General features: G+C 37.9%; 1 protein-coding gene across 1 annotated transcript in view; it reads right to left on the minus strand.

Moving 5' to 3' along the window:
- Positions 1 to 22,085, minus strand: part of LOC104614476 (N-alpha-acetyltransferase 16, NatA auxiliary subunit-like) — a gene marked incomplete at its 5' end in the record, with an annotated part of 34,164 nt that extends 12,079 nt beyond the window's left edge. The window contains 2 exons of the mRNA XM_010287701.1: positions 114 to 186; positions 21,972 to 22,085. Coding sequence (XP_010286003.1) covers positions 114 to 186; positions 21,972 to 22,085 — 187 coding nt within the window. The remainder of the gene's footprint in view (positions 1 to 113; positions 187 to 21,971) is intronic.
- Positions 22,086 to 22,911: the final 826 nt, after the last annotated feature.

Genomic DNA, 22,911 nt, shown 5'->3' on the forward strand with positions numbered 1-22,911 from the left:
GTATTACAACTACTTTCTTGCAAAAAGTACCAGCATTTCAACAGTTCTTGGTAACTACCATAAACAAATTAGTAACTATACAGTGTAATTAATATAAGACCATAGAAACTTACCACATGTACTAAAAAGGTCACAAGTTTTCAAAGAGGCTTCATAACCAGTAACAAGTTCTTGGATTGTAGAAACCTACATGTAAAAAAGTCAACTTAAATTATGCTTTACTATCAAGTTTACATAAATTAACACACTGAAAAAATACCTGGGCAAAATTAGAGAAACTATACTGAAATAATTACTTAATTTGGGAAAGAAATTGGATGTATCCTCATATAGTTTACTTCACCTTTCACAAGGTACCTTTGATCACCCATTTTAACTGGTGATATAGCAGGGAAACAGGTGTAATCTTTGGCAGCTTACAGCAGAAAGTAACCAAGTACATTTCATTAGTATCCTTTTTAAATTGTATTTTGGAATTTTTATTTATTTATACTATTAGTTTTTAAGTGTCCAAACTGAGACAGCTGAATAAAGGTGCTTTGGAAAAGACCCTGCAGGAACTTCCCATAACAAAGTTATAGAAGTGGCTTCTGTGGTTTTCTGGCAGGCTGATAAGTACTATTATAGATTTGTTGTTAAAGTTATCATGGCCTAGAACACAGGCTGCATCTTTTTACATAAAAATATATATATTGATTGAGTGAAGGCTAATACTTCCTGGAATCAGACCTTGTCAACAATATTGTTGTTCATTCCAAGGTTGAAGACTCAAAATTCACCCATACAGCTTTGAACTCACAGTACATGAGTTTGACTTTACAATATACACAAATGTTAGTCTCAGCGCATTTCATGACAATGAACTATGCCAATACCAGGTCCACAGCTTAAAGGGCCACGTAGTATTTCCAAGCGTTTTATGAAATGCTCAACCTGTTTTGTAGCTACATTCCAAACGTGCCTGCCACATCCAGTAAGTAACCAGCCTCTTAAGGAAATAAGAGCAACACTAAAGAAAGAAATATGAACTATGTATATATACCCAAAACACAGAAGGGACTTAAAAATAAGATCTGACTGTTAAGCATAGCAGGATAAGAGCTACATTCACCAATTAGGTGAAACCTACAGATGATAAAAAACCTAAAATTGCCATTATTAAAAGATGATTCTACATTAAAAAAAAAAGTCAGTTGCAAGAATAGAATAAAAAAATATTGCGGAGAGACAGCAAAATCCTAAAAAGCAGTATTTCACAAAGCACACAGCCACTTCAAGATACACTCTGGGAGAGGAGGGGAAAGAAGTAAACCTTGTTCTAGAAGAACGAAGTAGAATGAAGTACGCAGTTTGAAGGATACTACTATAGCTAACCTAATTCATCCCAATAGGTAAGAAATGCCAAACATTTTGGTTCAAAGAGTGGAGAAGGCAACACACCCAAGTCATATGCAGCCAGTGTAAAGGTCTCAAAAGTGTAATAAAATGTATGAACACAGACACATTCTGCAAAGCTCTGGACAAATCCCATTAGAAGTTGTTTCTGGTATCAAAATTTCAAATAAAATGTTATTAAACTTCAAATAATTACAAAGTGATAAAGGAATGTAGAGAAGTCACAAGTAAATGGACAAAGGCAAATAAATACACTAGGCTGTTCTCTGGCCTCAGACACCTACTTACTAAAAGAAACCTTCAACAACCTCAGAATATCTTTGAAGATTCTCTTCTCTAAAATGAGTTTAAATGCAGAATAAGCATCTGCCTCAGGGAGTAGGCCTGCAGTGTATGTACAACATGATAAGCGTTATTTCCTTGCTGCTTTTCACTGCAACATCAAAGTATTCCCAAAGTTATTCTCACCTGACTGTTAGTAAACTCAAATTCCTTTGAGACCAGCCAGCTTTGCTAGACTGCAAATGAACCGCGTGTAAAGGGAGAAACACACCCTGCCACCACCAAACTCCATATCGTAATTTTTTCCACTACAGCACACTTGGCAGTATGGCTTCACAGCTGGAGAAAGACCATGCTACCACCAAAAAGAACGGAACCACCATCTGAGTCACATGTGCCTGGTTCCTGCTTTGGGCCAGTGCTAGTGGCTGTATCAATGGTTACAAGTGATTTACTCCCTGCTCCACCTCAGCATACAGATGCCCAATTACTAGTTATATCAGCGGGGGGAGCTGGCAGTGGATAGACCCGGGGCAGTGAGAAGGCTTCCTCACAGGAGGCTCTTCAATCAGCTTACAGTAACAGTGAAATTAAATCCTCTGATCTTGAGGTGACTGAGAACACCAAACAGTACCATGTTTTTTAAAGATGCTACATTCTTCCAAATTCAGAACTCTGCAGTGGTTTTGGCTTCTATAGTCCAAGAAACCTACACTGGAATTGTCTTCTCGAAACTACTTTCAACACCACATTTGGAAACAAGTATGCAGTGAAAGCAACAGCTACAAAAATAATGTAAATTTGGTACTTAGGCTATTGCAGACATTCTTGATGAAAATGACAGTATCTTTGTTTCTTATGACTACTTGGAGTCTTTTCCCTCCTTTTTATGCTTATGCTTCAGTCTCTTACTAATAATTTAGGTAAGTAATTACAGGTTCATGTGCTGCTTCAGGAAAGCAAATGATCTGGAAACATGAATTAAGATTAATCAAGCTGAGGTATCTGCAAGTACCATGACACTGGCCGTGAGTTAGTTTCAAATGGTATTACTCTAGGAAAAAAGTTTGTTATTCCCTTGCTATGGATCTAAAAAAAGCTTAAGGTATTACAAAGGCATAACTGAAGTCATCAACAAATCTTAGGTTCTGTTATGAGAAGAATGGAGCCGATTCCAGAACTGGGGCCACCAGTTACAGAAGCCTCTTAAAAAAAACAAAAATTCAAACCATTTTATAGGTCACAACAACTGATTTAATTAAGAAAGAACAATGAACTAAGAAGCACGAATCCAAGAAAGGGGAAATGGGCTTTAGTCATCCCCATTAGCACAGACAAGCGAAATGTTCATTTTCCCTCCTATACCTTATGTAAAGATTAAAACTGCACATGCTCACAAACTGTGACTGGAGTAAGTATCATGCATACATACCTTAATTTCTTTTTTAAACTGCAAGAAACAGGAACACAATTCACTTGAACCCCATTTCTGAATTACTTTTTCCTGTGAGCATTAGTTTTCACTTATCTGATTATACTGAGAAATATTTTATGTCCTCCTTTTGTAAGGGACAGCCTAAGAGAAAGTCACTGTTTTCCAGGTAAATGGCTGATGGCTAGTATTCTTTTGTCATCACTTGTAGCTGTTATGGTAGCACCTGTGGGCCAGTCATTAAATGGAAATCTGTGCTGCATGCTACACCATATATCAAGTGACTCTGGCCACAGAAATTTTTCTGTAGACAAAGAGCAAAAGAAGAGGACTATCAAAGATAAGAACAATAACATGGGGAGCCAAAATGAGATGTTAGAGCAACAGTAGCCTAAATCCTGGTTTGATTTTATTACACTCCATGTACAAGGTAAGCTGGATGGAATGACAAAGGAATAAAAGTAAAGAGAAAAGCAGTATGGAAAGGTTTTTAATATACATAACAAAGGTGAAGTGAAATACGTAATGGAAGATGAAATCAACAGCCCATTAGCGCAAAGCAGGGATGCAAATTTTTCAGATAAAAAGCTCAAACTCTCTGGTTCATTACTATGGAAGTTAAATTACTAAACTGATTGTATATCCTACTATTACAGCAGTTGGGCAGAATATTTTATATTAGACTTCTGTTTCAATGACAAACCTGCAGACACTAATGCTGTATTTCCTTCAGTGAAACAACTGCAAGAAAAGGAACTGAATTATCAATACCAATCCTATAGAAATACTGTAATGTACTATGAAGTGGTCAGACTCAAGCTGTGTCAATAGCTTTAAAAAAAAAAAGGATTCAGCTTGTTAATTTATCCGTCACAATAACTACTTTTAAGTATTTTTTTCAGTTGATGCCATTAGAAGTCAGTAAGAAGTTTCCAGCACTTCCAGTGCACAGATTAAAAGCTACCATAGGCAGTTTCAGAAGCAATCCGTATGTTTCACATTTGGCACAGGTTTGAGTCCCTGCCTTCTGAACTCCTGAGTATGTGTTTAGTATTATCTGCGCTGTTCTCAAAGGCAAACAACCGAAAGGGAAAGTTTGAATACTGCTACTGAGATAAAGTTTCAAGGTGCATCTATAAAGCTGCCCAAACAAGAAAATATAATACTGACCTGTTTATACAGACACAAGGGTTTTCTAAAGTTAAGAAAATTTAGTTACACATCAGTGTAGAAAAATCTTCAGGCAAATCCCAGAAATACTTTATAAAGATGTGCTCTAGTATGCTTTTTTATAAAAAGATTTAACTATTACAAAATTCATACATATTTAGACTACTGACACACAGGCAAAGGGGTACATCACATTGCCTTATCAGCAATGAAAAAGGATACAAAATAGTGAGGAAGAGTAAAAAGACAAGACAGGAACAAGATCACACATTACTTGGCCCAAATACGTACACTGACATTTAAATCACTAAAATGGCCCATCACCATCATGCATTAAGTGTATCACTTCTGGGAATTCCCACACAGTGGGAGACTGACACTTTAAAAAAGACTTTGACTGTTTCCTTATGGAATGCCTAAAAATCATACATACCAGAAGCTAAGTATTTGCATTGTTTGTTTTTGTGGGTTTTTAAGAGAACAGAAACTTTAAGACTAGCTATTTAGTTCTACACTGCATTCAGAATAATTTTCATTGTTCAGTTACTTTAATGAGAGTAACTTTTTCTTCTCCTTCAAGCAGCTGCACAGTCCACTGCAACCCATTCCAAAATAGTAACTGGTGTCTTTAACAGAAGGATGCTGCTGTCTCAGAAAAAAGTCCAACCTCACCTCAGTGTCAAACCTACAAACTCCTGAAATTTCAGTATCTCAAGTTGTACCTTGTTCTTCAAACAAAACTCAATGGCTGCTACAAGTTTGAGACCCCATGACAAAGCTGGAGACTTTTCCATGGGGGAACACTTAGCTGATCCTTTTTATAACCTTCCACAAAGGGCTAGAGGAGGAAAATTAGCCAACAGTTCATCAGCTTCCAGTAGGTGACCCAAAGAGGCTTCTCATGAAATTCTGTGTATTATCTTCTCAGTAATTGCAGCAGATAGGTATAAAAAACCCCTAGAAATTTCACAAGACCTCACCTGCTCAGAAGAATTAAACTGTAAGAGAAGGATGATGTAGAAGGATCATACTATATTCAAAAGCTGTCTAGTATCAGTACTTAAGACAGGAAAACACAAAGAGCTGAAAGTGTGGGTGCTTCTTATTCCCCATCTACACAAACACAGGCTCACACACACACGTCTTTTGAGACACCCAATCCTGAAGCAGTACGTAAAACCTTCTGTTGCATGAAAAAGATTTTGAACACCCAGGCATCAGAACTGCCTGGGTATTACTGAGCAGGTATCTTGCAAATAGTTAGCAGCCTGAAAGTTCAAACACTAACTGTTATTTTGGCACAAGTATCACAAGTACCATATACATCCTATACAGGCATTCCCTTCATTTCAGAGGCAGTTGTTACATGGAACATAACCTTTCTGAACTTCACTTTGCAGCCAATTTTAGAGACAACAGCAGCCCTTCCTGAGGAAGGGGATGGGTTCCTGCCAAACTTTTCTCCCTCCTTCAAAATATGGGAGTAATTTTGCAGAAACATTCTATTTTATATTGATAGAGCATTTCTGTTGTTCTAGCAAAAAGACGTCTGCTGCAGAAGGGCCTGAAAAAGAGAGGGAAAACAGAAGGTAGAAGGGAATACCCTTCATGAACTTGCTCATCTTCCACAGCATGATACATCTTCTGGGCTGGAAATTAAACAGGATGTTTCTTAAGACAGATGTTCTCAATTCTGGAATCTGACAATTTGGCTCAGATGTCAGACAGCTGCATTTTCTTAGGATTCAAAGTGTCAACATAGGTGGTCTTCACCACTGGGAAGCTTGATTTCTCAGCTGGTTCTGACAACCTAGAGTGGGAGAAGGACCGCAAAAAACAACCTGCAAAGGCAGTATTTCTGCATATTGCCTTCTCACGCAAGGTGAAAGGATGCATACAGAAAAAGAAGAGTATGTGTTCTTGCCCTTCAAAGAAAGATTATGCTATTTGTCCTTGAAACTTGGAATTCAACAACCTTTCTTCTTAAATAGAGACTTCTCCACAGTAGTTTATTTCCTGAAGAAAACTTGTTTCTTGCAGGTAATGTGCATGGTGCTGACAACAATGGCCCTGCAGGTCTCAGAAACTGATTCCAAAGAACCACATGATTTGCCATCAACAAATCAAACATCTGAATCTGATGAGTACTTGTTTGAAAAACCAACTCCTAAAGATGCAAAAATTCTACTTTAAACAGCAGAAGAGTATGTCTCAGAACTGAATAAATCAATCTGTTTTCACCTCAAAGTACAACTGAATTTTGACAGCATTTCCCACCACCAGTATTGTAAGTACTTGTGCTTGAACAAAGCTTTCTGGTTCCCTGAGTAAGAATAATATTCTTTATTCAGGAGAATGCAGAGTAGTTGAGTTTGTAACACCACTTTGCCAGCACAGCAGAAAATGCATCCACTAGACTTGGTAAGAATGCTTATGTCTGCGTGGAAAATTGAAAGGTAGTTGTACTTTTCAAAATATCTATAAACCATTTGCAAATTGTTTTGCTACAGAATACCCAAAGGAAATTGCTGTTGTGCAACTTCAACACAGTCATCATCATCTAGAATTCTTTTCTAGATGTTACTCAAATCTGAATGACACATTAAGCCTTTCAACAGTGGCCCTGGCAAAGTGTCATCTTCGGGCCAGAAGAAAACCATGCTGACATTAACAGACTAAAGTCCTTGTGGCCAAATTCGGAGTATCTTTCACAAGATAGACAGAATCATAGAATGGTTTGGGTTGGAAGGGACCTTTAAAGGTCAGCTAGTCCAATCCCCCTGCAATGAGCAGGGACATCTTGCACTAGATCACGTTGCTCAGAGCCCCATCCAACTTGGCCATCAATGTTTTCAGGGATGGGGCATCCACCACCTCTCTGGGCAGCCTGTGCCAGTGTTTCACCACCCTCATTGGGAAAACCTTCTTCCTTCTATCTAGTCTAAATCCAGCTTCTTTTAGTTTAAAACCACTATCCCTTGTCCTATCACAACAGGCCCTGCTAAAAGGAAGGGGTATCCAGTACATACCCTGAAGCAGTACTCTGCCTCATGGGAAATGGAGAAGCAACAATAAAAACAGTCCATGAGTACTACATCGATACTTTTAAGTCTTTGCTACAATGAGATGTTATTTAAGAGAGAGAAGCAGGTGCTCACAATATGCAGAAGCAGTATCAATGGACCCTGAAAAGTATTTATGAACTTAATACAAAAGTAAGTTAAGACAGAAAAAACAGAAAGCAGTTGCTGGCTCAGTGTTCTAGAGAAGGCCTTTCATGTCAAAATTTTGACCAGGGCTTGCAGCTGGTCTGCGGCACACAACGGTACTAAACCATCCCTTGAGTAGTCTCCAGTATTAGTCCATTTCCGATAATGGTAATCATTCACACACACACAAAACCAGCCAACACAGAGCTGAAAGCTGGGGAGCTGAACCCACAAAATAATGGAGAGACATACTACAAAGAGTTGGTTCCTTGCTTTTGTTTTGATGCTATGCTCACCACACCATTCTAAACAGAACCTTCCCCAGAAACAGTGTAGCACTAAAAAAGCTGATATAATGATAGCACAAACAAGAACACCTTCTAAAGTAGTATTTCTTGAATAATCCTCAGTGATGCATCTTCATAGCCTCCCTGAAAAAAAGGTTCCTTGATTACTTGTGATGTACGAGACAGATGTACAGCTTGGCAAGGAACTTGTAGACCCTTCTCCAGATCCCTAGAGAGGATCCTGTACAGGAGGATCCTGGGTTCAGAGCCAGTTAAGCTCTGCCCATGTAGTAAGTTTGCCACCTGAAGTTCCCATCTCTACAAATGCAGAAGCTTAGATGTGAACTTTCAGGCCTGATAAATATTTATGAATGGTAGCACACTTCTGATTATCTACTGCATTCAGCACCACCGCATCACATGATTAACAGTATTTCAATCCAGGACACACTGACCGTACCTTTCTGGATGGAAATACTGATGGGAAGGAAGTTTCAAATAAAGAAGCTCCCAAAAGGAAAAAAGCTCATAAATTCAGTTAGCCATACCAGGGGAGAAAGGGTGGTTTACAAAACTGTCAATGAGACGTTACACCATTTAGAACACTTTTGTGCAGGACCGTAGAGTTCAGTAGGACAGCAACACCAGTCAGAACAGACTTACTGTCCCAGGAAAACTCTCCTGCAGTGATCAAGCTGTTAAGTGTACAACAGAAAATAAAAACCTAGGGACTGCACAAAAGATTATTAAAGGCTTAATTTTTAAGTTGGTTTTTTTGCCTGATTTTATACTTCCAAACACTGATATTCCCCTGCATTTTCAAAATAAGCTATAGAAATTTAACATGCCAGTCTACTACTGAGTCTGCATATAGGTTAGAGAAGCGTACTCATTTATCTGCTACTTCTAATTACACAGAGACACCTTGAGAAAAAGCACATTGCTTAAATGTATTAGACACCTTTCATCTGGGCATTAGTCCAAAAAGGATAACAGACTACAAATGGGATATTATTTTTCCTGAGACATGCTGTTACAGACATGACAGAGCCTTATGAAACAGACTCTTATAGTTAGATAGTCATAAATCGGAAAGTTGCGCTAGGAGAGCACTTCATGTGGAGGACAGAATCTGAAGGTTACGTATTTTTTTTAATTCACTCTGCCCCACCCCAAGTTAATATATACTTCACAGTGAACAGCAAATATCTGATTAATTGAAACAACTGACATTTTCTTGATATGAGTGTAGCATAGAAGAAAAACAGTAGTAAAATTGAGAGATGACTGGCTTAGCTCAGACTTACTGTCCCAACAGCAGTCATGTGTCTGAATTAGGCTAGACAACAAGCTGTAAAGAACAAATGAAGGAATTGCTCTAAAGCCATAGAAATACAGGTACCAAGCAACACAATATAAAATACTGTTACACATTCTTGATCATCTTGAAGGTCCTTTCCAACCTTAGTGATTCTGTGATTTCTTCCTGAAGAACACTTTCCTCATTTAACACACAGAGTGAATGAAATGGGTAAGAAATAATGTTCTATGAAATTACTGACACCCACAACACAGATTTTGCTTTACTTTTCATATTCACATCCAGAACCAGATTTTCCAACATGCTGAACACTCCACATCAACAGGTCAGTGAATGCATCTGAAGATAAACATCCCTGAAACTATAACTCCTGGGCTATATGATCAATGCCTGCAGAATTTGGCCTTGATATCTTACTGCCTGTTTTAGATGTGTGAAGTATGGATAATACTTCCCCTCTTTATTGTACTGTCAGGACTAATAACTTGTGAGATGTGACATAAGCCACAGCACATGAGAAAACTGCCAAACAAACAAAAAAATTGCATTTATACCACAGTATGTAAACACATTCAGAGAACTAATAAAACTTTCCAGTTTTACTATTACTCCTAATGATCCAGTCATAAAACTGTTGATGCAATGGATTAAGTTAACAGCAATACAAGTTTGCACTGCATGTTTTAAGACACTCATAAGAATACAAATTCAGAGCAAATCAACATTCTAAGATGTTGTATGATCACCACAGTGACTAACTTCATAAGCAACCTTTTTTTTGAAAGCTTTTGGATGAGTTTGGGGACTGCACAAAAAAAGGCAAATAATATCATGAGCAGAGCATCAGTACCAAAAACCATAAGAGATGCTGAGAGCATTTCTTGTGGGTCTTCAGATGGGTATTTGGAGCGCTTATTCTCAATGTAAACCACTCAGACTAAAAAAGCTCTCTTGATAAAGTAGTTCACAAGTCATCTGCTAACACCTGTCAGCTGTTGGCTTACATGTTACCTCAGGGACCCAAACTGTCAGTCATCAACATGTTTTACACTACCCATTCTCATTACAGAGTGGGAGCATCCTATCCTGGCAGTACCTACAATGACGTTTCTCATCCTTCTCCTTCCTCTGCATATTTTAAGAATTTCCTTACTTTTCCTTAAGATACAGTTATATAGTAGAAATGCTATCTTTCGCTGTGAATGTACCAAATTGTTAACCAGATCTTGAGCAAGTCCACTTACCAGATTTCCCCTCCTGGAATTTTAACTCAGACTACTTTCCCAAACTTGAACTGACAGAGTCAGTATGACCAAAAGTTTGTCCTCAGTTGATCTTAGAGTTATTTCTTCTTAAAATGTAGAGAAATTCCTAGTGGAACCAATGTTTTTCACTTCCTTATATAATCCACCAATAGTTCAGAGAACATCTAACTACAAAAACAGTTGCAACTTGAAGTTCTTAGGTTTCCACATCAAGGAGGGAAAATGCCTTCTTTCCTGAAAGGGTTAAAGAAATATCTTCACTGGAGACAGCCTACCTTCCTGTGTAGACAGTCTTACACCTTTTTTTGAGACTGTTGTTTCTGATGTTTCTTCCAGACATTTTCTCTCATCCAGTATTTCCTCACAGTCTCCATGTTTTTAGTTACTCAGAAAAAGGGCACATGTGCACTAATGTCGAGCTTCAATGGAACCAACCAACGCACCTGCAACACAATCGACGCAAATCTTGATGTTGACTAATTGAAGGTCTTCGCTCTTTGGATTTTTATCTCATGGATACAGAGACCAGCATGTATGTGAAACCAAAGAGTATTTCTGAATATTGCTCAAGTACAAAGAGAACTTTTTGGGAGGAGGTGGGGGTAGCATTTCAAGATCCCTCTCTTGTGAGGAACAATAACAAATACGGCTTTTCAGTTTTTCTAATACATGTGGACGTCAGCTTACGGAATGTGAAAATTACTATATCCCATACAATTATTTACATCTCCGGTTATTAGCTTCCAGCAGAAACATTCTGCCAAGAACCACAGCTACATTCACCCTGAACAGCAACTTTGCATGAACAGGACAACACATAATAATGCAGTGGCACTCCTGAACAGGAGTTTTTGCTTCTTGAATATGCCAAAAAGATTACAGCTACTTCCCAACAGACTACGTATTCTGTCAATGGTGTGAATTTTATTCAAGTACAAAGATATCAACTTGATAAGTGTCGTTTAAATAGCAGAGTATACTTGCTATTTAGAAACTAAAAAAAGCCCGATTAAAAAAATAAGCCTCTGTGCTATGTAGCAGGCTTCTTAAATTAAAGGTTTCACATTCTAGAAAACTCAAGGTTTTGAGGTTTGAGTACTCATAGGTACTTTGATAATAGCCATTTTTTAATAACAACAAACTTCAAAAACTAAAGCACTAAGCAAAGAATAAAAACCGTAAAACCACTTGTAGCATAAAAGAGGAAGAACCCAGTAGCTAGATAGTAAGTCTCCTATACCAGAGAAAAGGATTGACACCCATACCACAGTATTTCATGTACATACAGACTGTATTGTGTTGAGACATTTTCCTTGTAAGTGTTCCATGTTTCTTAGCATGTAAGTAAAACATATGTACAGTTTCATTTCAAAACCTTTCACAAAGCATTAAACCGGTTATTCCAAAAGGTTCTGCAAATCATGAAAAGAAAACTTTTCATATTATTTTAGAACTATAAACCGTAAGTAAAAAATTCCACTATATTAGTTTTTTAAAGCCATTTTTTGTTTAGGTAACATTTCAAAATTCTAGAGGAACATTAGTAAAAAAACCCAAAACATAAACCCACAAGTTTCCTCATGTAGGATGAAGCTGCCTTTTTATTATAGCCTCCCCTGCTATCCTCCCATGTATCTCACTTGCTTAGAAGTAATTCATTTTAGTGAGTCACCTACAATTATGACTACTTAATCCATGGTTAAAAGTGACAAAGACAACAAATTCACTTTAAAATGCAAGTTACCTCCACAGTGTGCTTATGAATTGATGATGCAGACGGCAAGATCAAGAAAATCAAGTGAATGAATCTCCAAAGGCAGTATGAGAACTACATGTTTTAAATAATGTTCTGAAGTAAGAGAGACTACTTTTCTCAAAAAAACCGACAGTTTTTCAGAACACAACACTGGCCCCACTACACACAAGCACTTCCCTCACAGCATGTGATTTTCTCTAAATCATGGCGGTAGATTTTTGAAACGAGGACAGGTCATGTTTTTTATTTTCATATGCTGAATCCAATTGCCTTTTACAGATTGCCACTGCATAAATGGTTTGTTGAGCAGCTGCACTTTTAGCTAAATAGCACAACATATTAAGAAAACAAAAAATGATTACAAATTTAAATTAGATTCAGAAACTGGTACTCAAAACAACTGCGCTGCTCCTTCAGCAAAAGGGCAACTGAAGGACAAGGGTGGAATGGACAAGTGGGAATATGAAACACTGTCCGCGAGTCAGGGCCCTTGGACAACCTATTTTGAATTGCATGACACACACACAAATCAGTTCCCGGAGTAGCATCATCTACTGGAGTCATACAAATTCTGTACCTGTTATTCTCACCTTCAACACAAGAGTTACAAAGACCATGAACTTCTCTGGTGCAGACTTATGTAAGCTAAAACTCCCAGATGAAGACAACAGATCATGGGACTTGTGTTATCACCTCTCATAGAACAGGCTATTTTAGGGTAAAAGGTCATCTTCTCTTTAAACGTATGCCACTGCAGTTGTCACTATAGAGTATGGTAAGGCAGTAAGTACTGGGGATAGTGAGTATAACTAACAGTCATTAAAAACTCAAGTACTGATCTCCAAAATACAGCATCTCATTTAAAGCCTAGCATATGGCATTTGTCAAGCACTAAAGACAACAGCTCCACTGAGTACCTCCCAACAGTTGTGTGTTAATAACACACTAAGCCAAGAGTAAGGGCACAGCCCACTGACCCCACCACAGTGTCACACCAATAGTCTCTGCTGTATAGTATTACAAATATCAGCACATTTACTGAAAAAACACCAAAACCACAACTGTCCCCATCAGCAGGCAACTACTCAAGGTGAACGTGAGCTATCTGACCTGAGAAATAATCTGGATGAAATTATGACTTTACTAGAATTTTATGAGCATCTGTTCCTCCACTTTTTCTTCACCAACTAGATGAGGGCAAACTCAACTTCAGTGAGCATCTCTATCAACAGCTTGGCCAAGTCACTGCTGATTTCTAAGCTGAAAGTATTCTTTACACAGCTCGCTCTCTTTACTTGAAACTACAAGCAGATGATCTCTGACAAAACACCAAATGTACAACTATTACATTGTCTACTAGAATTTGCACTGTAGAACACCACAGAAATGAAGTGGCACATATGGCACCCCTCTTTGAGAGCTCCAAAATCAAGAATGATAGATGGAGAACTGTACTGAAATGATTATTAGCTCCCTTCATATCTATAGATAACGTCCTCAGCCTTAACCCCATTTCATTCTTGAACAAACAACCTGCTCTTTTGGCAAGTGCCTACCCTGAAGCAGCAGTTGTAGGTGCTTCACTTGACATGTGGTGAACTATGCATGTACTCACATTTAACCTAATACTAAGGCAAGTTTGCAGCTACCCACCTGTATTTTGAAGTTACTCCATTTAGAAAATGATTAAAAGGCGGATTTTGTGACAAGTGCCTTTTTTCCCTTTGTGAATGGTCTGAGAAAGGAGAAGCAAAAAAGTTGTACGAGTTGATCAGGAGGGCTATACTGGCAAACAGATATTAAAAAAATCACAACTAAAGATTCCAAATCACAGTGTCTGCATTAGGGATCTCAATGCTTATGTAATACAGGCACTCATGCACATAGGCACGTCCATCTTCATTGTGCCTTTCTGCACTGTTTGCTATAGAATCTTAGTGTTGCCAAACTTGCATAAAATGCACTTGCCCCAGTACCAAAGTACCATCTGCCAGCTAGCAAGTCAATGGCTACAAGCTGATCCTAGACTTGAAGATGAAACCCAATAAGAAAATACTATCACAATATCATTAAGGTAGAAGAGACCTCTACAGACTGCCTAGTCCAAACCCCTTTTACAGAACAGGGTCAGCTGAAGCAGGTTACTCCTGGCCATGTCCAGTCACATTTTGACTATCTCCGAGGATGACAGCTCCACTACCTCTCTGAACAACCTGTTCCTATGTTCAACAACCCCCATGACTAAAAGTGTTTGGGTTTGGTTTTTTTTTGAGGCTCAAATATTCTATTTTAAGTTATGCACATAATACCTTGTCTGTTCACTGGGCACCAGTGAGAATCATCTAGCTCTTTTTTCACTCTTGTCTTCTGATATTTATACATTTAAGATCCCACCTGAGCCTTCTCTTCTCCAGGCTAAGCAGTCCTAGCTCTCAGCCTCTCCTCATATGCCACACTCTAGTCCCTTCAACTTCATGTCATTTCTCTGGACTCTTTCCAGTATGTCCATGTGGCTCTTGTACAGGGGAGCCCAAAAGCAGACCCAGAACTCCAGATGTGTCTCACCAGGGCTGAAGAGAAGGATCTCCCTTGACCTCATGATGGTGCTTTTACTAACACAGCCCAAGATGCTGTTGACCAACTTTGCTGCAGGATACATTCAGTTTGCTGTCTGCCAGAATCTGCTGGGACCTTTCCAGCTGGTCAGTCCCCAGCCTATACTGGGGTTATTCCTCTTAAGGTACAGGACCTGGTACTTCTTTTTATTAAACTTCCTTTCAGGCCTTTTCTCCAGCCCATCAAGGTCTCTGAATGACAGCACAATCCTCTCATGCATCAGTCACTCGTCCCAGTTTTGTATCATCTGCAAAGTTGTTGAGGGGTACACTGCCACATCAACCAAGTCATGAAGATGTTACACACTACTGGCGTCAGTCCCCACCTGGGGACACTAGTTGGACCTCATGCTGCTGATCACAACAGCAAGCCCGGCAGCTCAGAGCAAATTTTAAGTCCACCTTACTGTCTTCTAAGTTGTACTTCAACAGTTTATCTGTGTTATGGGAGACAGTGTCAAAAGCCTTGCTAAAGTCAAGATAAAGACTATCAACTGCTGTCCCCTTGTCCACCAAGGTAGTCACTTTGTCACAGAAGGCTATCAAGTTAGTCAGGCATGACTTCCCCTTCATAAATCTATCTTTACCTACTCCCAGCCAAACTTTGTGCTTTGTGTGTTTGGTAATTGTTTCCAGGATTATTTGCTCCAGCAGTCTCACTAGGATTGAGATTAAGCCAACTGGCCTACAGCTTCTCAGACCCTTGAAAACAGGGGTGACCTTTGCTTTCCTCCAGTCCTCAGGAAACACCATCCATCAAGATGACCTTTCAAAGATTGAATGGCACCACGGTGACATTGTCCAGCTCCCTCAGCAGTTGTGGGTGCATCCCATCAGGTCCAATGGGCATGTGCACATCCAATCTGTTTAAAAGTTCTATAACCTGATCCTTCTCCGAGATGTGTGTTAAGAAAGCAGTGAAAGTGACACCCATAAGGCCCTCAAAAAAAAAAATCATAGAAGTTAGGTACATTTTCTATTGCCTTGGTATGCCAAACTTGCAACTTTTAACAGCAATTCTCAGACAGCTTTAAGAAGATTTACTGCAAGTGTTGAAGCTTGAAATGAGAATCTTGTTAGGAAAGATGGCAAAAAGCATTATCATGAAAGGTGCTTTGAATTTCTCTGGATTCTGCCTCCTGAAAAGATCTGGGTGTTTGTTTGGTTTTTTTTAGCACAACAGTGAAAGCTGTTAATGAAGTCCCTGACAATTTATAACTTCTGCATTTCCTTGATACATAACAGGAATCCACTCCTGGACACATAAGAGAATAGACACGAGTATCAAGACAGTACTAAGGGCACCAACAAGGTGTCAGCTGAGCAATCCACTGCCATTTTGCTGCACACAATTAATTATAGACGCCTTCCTTAGGACACTTCTTCGATCAGAAGCAGACTTAGAGGAATGAATGATACCTAGAACACAGGCACAGAACTATCACCATATGCAATGTTAGTCTTTGTGGATGTGGGAAGATGCAGGCTGAGAAGGAAAAAAGCTTCTAAGTACCTGCTTGAGACATGTCTACCTAACAGGTAAGTAGAACCTGGCACAGTACTTTTGACATTTGTGAGCTTTGTCTTTTATGTAACCACACTCACTTTACATTACTTCATCGTGACCAAGAGTTTTCACATTTAAAAAGCCCCAGACCATTTTTACAGCATTCCCTAGAGGCTGCCATATAATGAATCGATAGAAGATGTAGCCAATTTCTTCAAAACATATAGTGGCTACGTTTTATCATCATTTGAAACATAGTGATTAACATTATTTAAAAAAAATATTTAGCCAGTAAGAATAAGAACAAAGCCATCAAGACAGTGTTTCAGCAAATGATTTCTCTAATATATTGTAGATAAAAAGTGATCTATGATCAAGTATCAGCAATGATGTACCACTGAACATATAGTATGACAAACTTGACATACTATGATATCCATGTAGTATGACAAACTTGTTTTGAATGAGACACTGGAAAATACAGTAAAATTCTGTCTGATAGTCTCTATCACCCTCTAATTGATCCCTTCTTCAGTTGGAAAGACATAGAATCTGGCTATGTACCAATGCAGCAAGTTAGGGAGTGATTATTGCATGCCTTTGGTATCTGCAAACAGGGAGCATAACAACAATTATCACTTAAGAACTTGAACTCTTTACATAACATAACCTTGCTCATCAACATAACCTGTAGAAAAATCAGTTGCCAACATTACAGAAAATAAAAGCAAGTATCTTTTCAGTCGGCCTTTGTCCAACATTTCTTCCTGCAATTCAATGAAATCATTGAAAAAGGCGGCATTATTAGAGTGATTTTATGCTACAGCATGATACTGAAGAGCTGGCGTTATTTTTTCAGTTACACAGTATTTTAATAATCAAAAGCTCTATCCACAGCACAATGTATTTGATCAAATGTCAGTACTGTTCCTAGACAAAAGACAATTGTCAGCTCCACTTCAAGCTTCTCACCCTTCAGTCTCTACTACTTGTAACTCCTCCAGTCTAGGTGGCTTGACAGAGGAAAGAACAGTCAAAAAAACAGTTCACATGCTACTTAGCAGACAGCACAAAACCTTAAAAATCACAACTTCATTTGAAGAACTTTGATGGTTTAAACAATTTATTGGATAACTCCACAATCTAAAACTAGGGAGAAAAATGTTAGTCAGATCACCACTTTGCAAGCAGTGAAGGCCCACAGAATCTGCAATTGGATCTTGCTGCAGAAGCACATACAGTAATTTACAGCACTTAACACTTTCTCCCTCTCCCCATCAGCTTCCAGAGTTATTTTAAAGTCTGCCTTAAGTACCTCTGAAACATTATGATCTCAAATCTCAGTGGGTTAACAACTCACTCCTAGAAGGTAACAAACAATATTGCTGAGACTGTGATGAAACATCCAGCAAACCTGCTTATCCCAGGCTTCACCATACCATCTGTTACCTTCTCAAGTATCCAAGTTTCAAGCAGCTAGCAAATCTTCAACAGTTTCCTTTTCAACCTAGTTGTGCAATCAAATATAAAGCTCTGCACATTGCTAACAGAACACAAGGCCAACACATGATTTTTTTTTTCTGCTCCAGAATTTTAGGGAAGACAGACTGCATAACAAAGTACACCAACTTGTTAGAAACTAACTTATTAGGGACAATTTTACCTCAAAAGAAGTCTTTGAGGATGCCAAAAAGCAACAAAGCCGTATGTAATCTTTATTTACTGAACAGACTTCAAATCATCATGCCTTTAGTTACATGAAGTCTCTTGCAGCAATAACCTTATTTTTTTCGTGAAACAAATAGTTTTACATTATTACACTATGATGTCTTTCCCACATATGGCACCCTTCTGTGACTTTACACAAGTGTTCTTAAACAATAGTTCTACTTTAAGTGTGAAGGAAGATTAAAACCGTCTTTCCTCCTTAACCAAAGTAAAGCATATCCATCAGTGAAGTGATGAAGAATCAGCTGTACTCCACACCTTCTTCCACTTAATATTTGCACAAGCATGTAAACAAATTCCAATTAGGTAGCTGAAAAAGCAACATCCCCTCAACCCAGTCAGCACTTCAGTGGTTTTTGGGGGGGGTTTTCGTTTTGGTTGGGGTTTTTTTTTTTTTTTTTTTGGGGGTGGGACATTCATTAATTCTTTTAGAAGCAACTGGTAAAGCTTGCTCAATGTTACTGTTTCATAGATATGAAACACCTCATATAATAGATACTTTGGGAATAAGTATAAACAGTTCCCAACACACCCCAGTGAAACAGACTGGACAGACAGTAGGCACCTTCAGGCTGAGACATGTGTACTTAGATAACTGTAATATAGATGCCTGTGCTCCCTCTACCATCAACACAGATCTAGATCTACCTAAGACAGTCAAAAGGAGCCTTGATAGCTGTTCAACTGATCCTGTGTAGGAAGCCACACATGGTGGTGAGCTAAACAGTTCCCTATATTCGCTGACCTAAACTCACATGCCCGAATCTGGAACTTAATGTCACTCCTAAAAAAAACATTCCAGAGAATTTGGGAGACAAACAACCAAACTGAAAGCTTTTGAAATCTGAACACGCATCTGCCTAAAACAATTCACCTACCCAAAAAAATAGAACCAAGAAAATGGAGCTAAAGAGAACTACTTCAGCCATTTTTTTATTGTATGACAGTCATGTCAATTTTTTCTTGTCAAAAGTTATGCTTAGCACACACAAACTATAATTTTAATGTATGACTGAATCAGAAAAGTACATGAAAACAGGAATGACACACTTCTAGTCTTCCTAAAACAGAGTGTAACAAATATGTAAAAACAGTACTAGAGAAGGATTTTGTCAAACAATTCTCAGAAGAAAAATGACTGTAGCTGAAAGACAAAAAAAGTTCAATGTCATGTTTGGGCAACTTGTAGATTCAAAATTACTCCAGTGTATTCTTGATGGATTTGATTATTCATTTGAGCTATGTACCTTTATACTCCCCAGTTGCTTAAAGGATGTTTGATCAAGTCAATGCTAACACACTGAAACACTGCTAATGTATCATCATAACACACAGCTGAACTTCAACTCCTCAAGTAGACCAAAAGCAGAATTTTTCCCAACATATTTTCTAATGTTACTTCCACAACTTCCACAAGTACAGCAAATCTGGTTTAGATCTTTATCACACCAATGTCTGGATTGGAATACAAAGCATAACTTCCAACCTATAACCTTGGTATTTGGAGTCTAAGCAGTGTAAGTACTAAAGTGTTTCCAAAACCTCACTGAATAGTCTTCAGTTTGGTATGGGCAAGTCCCATGCTCTTTTCAGCTCTGTGTACCTGAAGCTAGATTTCACCCAAAATTGTCTAGTAACAGTAGTAGACTAGAATCGGTTTTTAAAAATCAAAATATGCCAGAACTTTTTATTTAAAACATTTAGCATGAAGTACCAACTTACAGCAATTAGATAACAAACAACATTTTCCTGAATATATTTGACAAACATTTGCCTTCTATACAACCACTTCCCCCCGCCCCCACCTTGTCCAGGCAGAGGGCAGACATCAATATTTTTCCTCTAGAATCAGCTACTCTTCACATGACCTTCTGGTCTCTCCACTCAGGTGTGAATGGGTTCTTAACACCAAAATTTTACAACACATACTGAGAAATTTAACCCTTACCCTAGCTTTACTTGCTCAGCGACATTTTTCCCCCACCATTCTTCTGTGTTCTTGCGGGAAGTAATTTATATTTTCCTTTCCTACATATAAAATGCTTCACTAATTTTTATCTGAGTTAGATACATACAAATAGAAAACATCTATTAACAGAAATATTGCTTATTTCACCTTTTTCTCCAAAACCATGGTTTATGAAAGATCCTGGCCTCACCCAGAGTTCTAAAAAGAAGAAACTTTCTAGGCTTGAATACCAACTCTTTCCTAAAATCCTCGTATCTATGCCATTTTAAAATGCAACTGCAGTTGACCACACCAAATTACATGTTTCCAAAGAAGTACATGGGCAACTGTTCATTCCCAACTTGTACAGAATTCAGTAGTTTGCTTGGTATTTTCTAGTAGGCATAACATGGTCCTGACTACAATTCTTTGTTTTCTGTCAAACTATACCAGTAATTTATGTAAGAAGCTAGTATTAAGAACTGACTTAGAGAAGTTAGATACCGAAATACAACATTTTCCTGAAAGGTGCAGCACATAGTAGTTTGCCACAGTTTTCTGCCACCTAACCCCCAAATCCTCGAAGTTCTAAAATTAACTGTCAGAGGCTTAAAATTAAAGTTTCTCTTGGTTTCAAAGATCGCTTTGCTACAGTATAGTTACATGAAAACCCAACCAAGTGAAATGTAAAAGAGACCCTGTCTTGGTAAAAGAATGAGGAGAAAAGGAAAATGCTTTTGGAGAAGTTAACAGCACAAACAAATCCAAGCATATTTGGAAATTGTGAGGCTCTTGATTTTAATTATGTTTTAGGGATTAAAAAGGTTTGAGAGACTGAAGATAACTAGCAGCAAGGCATCCTTCTGGGTAAGTCTGTCCCACAGTAGTCCTCATCTTTTTACCCATCATGTAAAAAATTAAGTAAAAAAAAAAAATCTTTTCACACACCTAATGAGGTTAATTGTATATTTAACTTCTGGATTTTCATGCTTCAAATAGCAGAGGTAAGACTTCCACAACACTGGCTGTACTTCTGTCTAGATAGTCAGCGTATCATCATTTAAAAAGTTTCCATACAGTTTCAAAAGTTTACATTGAAACGTATGCATTAGCAATAGGCAGTGTAGAAATGCTTGTACTATACACAATACTAAAATTATGTCAACCATTAAGACACAGTACAGATTACACTCTCCAAACACAAGTGTATTGAAATTTTCATATTAGGAGAACTAGCAAGGAGACTTTTACAAAGAAGAATAATTTTAGTCCAATTAAAGAAATACCCATTGCTAGTTGAAAAGCTGCCTTATGAATTTAGGGTCTTTGCAGCTACAAAAGATTCTTACCTAGTCATAAATGGATTAAAATACCCAGAGTTTTATTGCCTGTAGCAAAGATGCAACATCTGAATAGACTGACCTTTGTTTTCTATGCATTTTAGCAATATGCCTTAGTTTGAAGTTTTATTTTTAATATACCTTACTGACAAGCTTGGAATGAAGAACTACATTTGAAATATTAGCTCCAATGGGACACAATTTTAACAAAACTGTGAGAGTGTAGAAGTGCAAAAGTTAAACACTAAAGTTTTAGCTATAGACTGAAATGGGAAACAAGCCTTTGTGGTAAATACTAACGTATTCATGGATTCATGCAATTCAGAGATGTACATAGAACAATAGCCATCTGTGTGATATTTTAAAATCGTGACTTCTGGTGACATCATAAACCATAAGTGGAAAGACTCCTGACACACTTGCACTCAAAATAAAGATAACCAATAATTTTATTTTGATGTGATTTTTCAAGTACTTCAGTGCATTCTGCACCAATCTGACTTCAAGCATTTTGACATCAACTGTCTACAGACATGAAGTTGCATACATATCAAGCATCAAAAGTTCACATATGACAAAATAGCACATTAAGGAGAAAAGTGTTCAGCAACAGTTATTGGTAAGTTACAGGAAAATCTACATAAAGGAAGTTAGATAGTCTATTAGTATTGCAATATAGAAGACTTCATTAAAACCAAATAAACACTAAATTTTACCTTTTCTGGATTGTAATATAAAGATTTCAAAGTGGTAAACAAGGGTGGGCAGCCTTTACTGAAGTTAACCCTCAGGAACTTATCCATTAGTTCTCTAAATTTTTCACCTAGAAACAAAAGTGTATTTGGTTATATGTCAGTGATTGCAAGTGTTACATAAATATAAGCACTAATTGCTGTGCAACTCTGGATAATAGAGTAATGAGAAAATGCAATTAAGGGTTTTCATCTTTCCTGATATTTAAGAATAAGACACAAATATGCTCCAGATAAAGACCAGAGTAAAATGCTTTAGTTGCTAGTGTTTAGGAGACTGCCGAGGAAGACATGGTAACAGTCCTCAAACCTGTAAAATCTATTAAAACAGAAGTATTAAGTGCTGGCCACAGAGGAGGTAGCAAGGGCTATTTAAACAAACATCGGAAAAAATGATAATGGTAAGAATAACTAAGCACTGGAATGGATTACCTTGGAGATCTTGTAAAAGCTCCATCATTGGAAGTTTTTATGATTAAGTTAGACAAATGTGTGTTAGCAATAGTGCAGATATAAATTATCCTGCTTTGAGGAAGAAGGATGGATGAAATGAACCCTCTACCTCTCTTCTAGTCCTATTTTTTATGAGTCGGACATGACTTCCGATGATAATATGATTGTTTCTGGAATCAGAAACAGAATAGAAGACTGGGTTTCAGAAGGATAAGCACCATATTAGAATCATCTTTATCAGAATATACTGGCAGAAAGCTAAAAGTCTGATTTAATTACGTTTTCAGGTAAAAGTTACAGTACTTGCAGTATGCCACCTTTCTGAGAAATGCTGTTTAAAAAAAAAAAGCAGGACTTAAGAGAAGATATCCAGCCAGGAAAATAGCAGGCTTTCATGTTTTTATTCCTATCATGAGAAGTGGTTGTTTCATGTTTTTTCAGGGTGGGTTTT

Source organism: Phaethon lepturus, unplaced genomic scaffold, assembly GCF_000687285.1.
Source record: "Phaethon lepturus isolate BGI_N335 unplaced genomic scaffold, ASM68728v1 scaffold16055, whole genome shotgun sequence".
Taxonomy (NCBI): Eukaryota; Metazoa; Chordata; class Aves; order Phaethontiformes; family Phaethontidae; genus Phaethon; species Phaethon lepturus.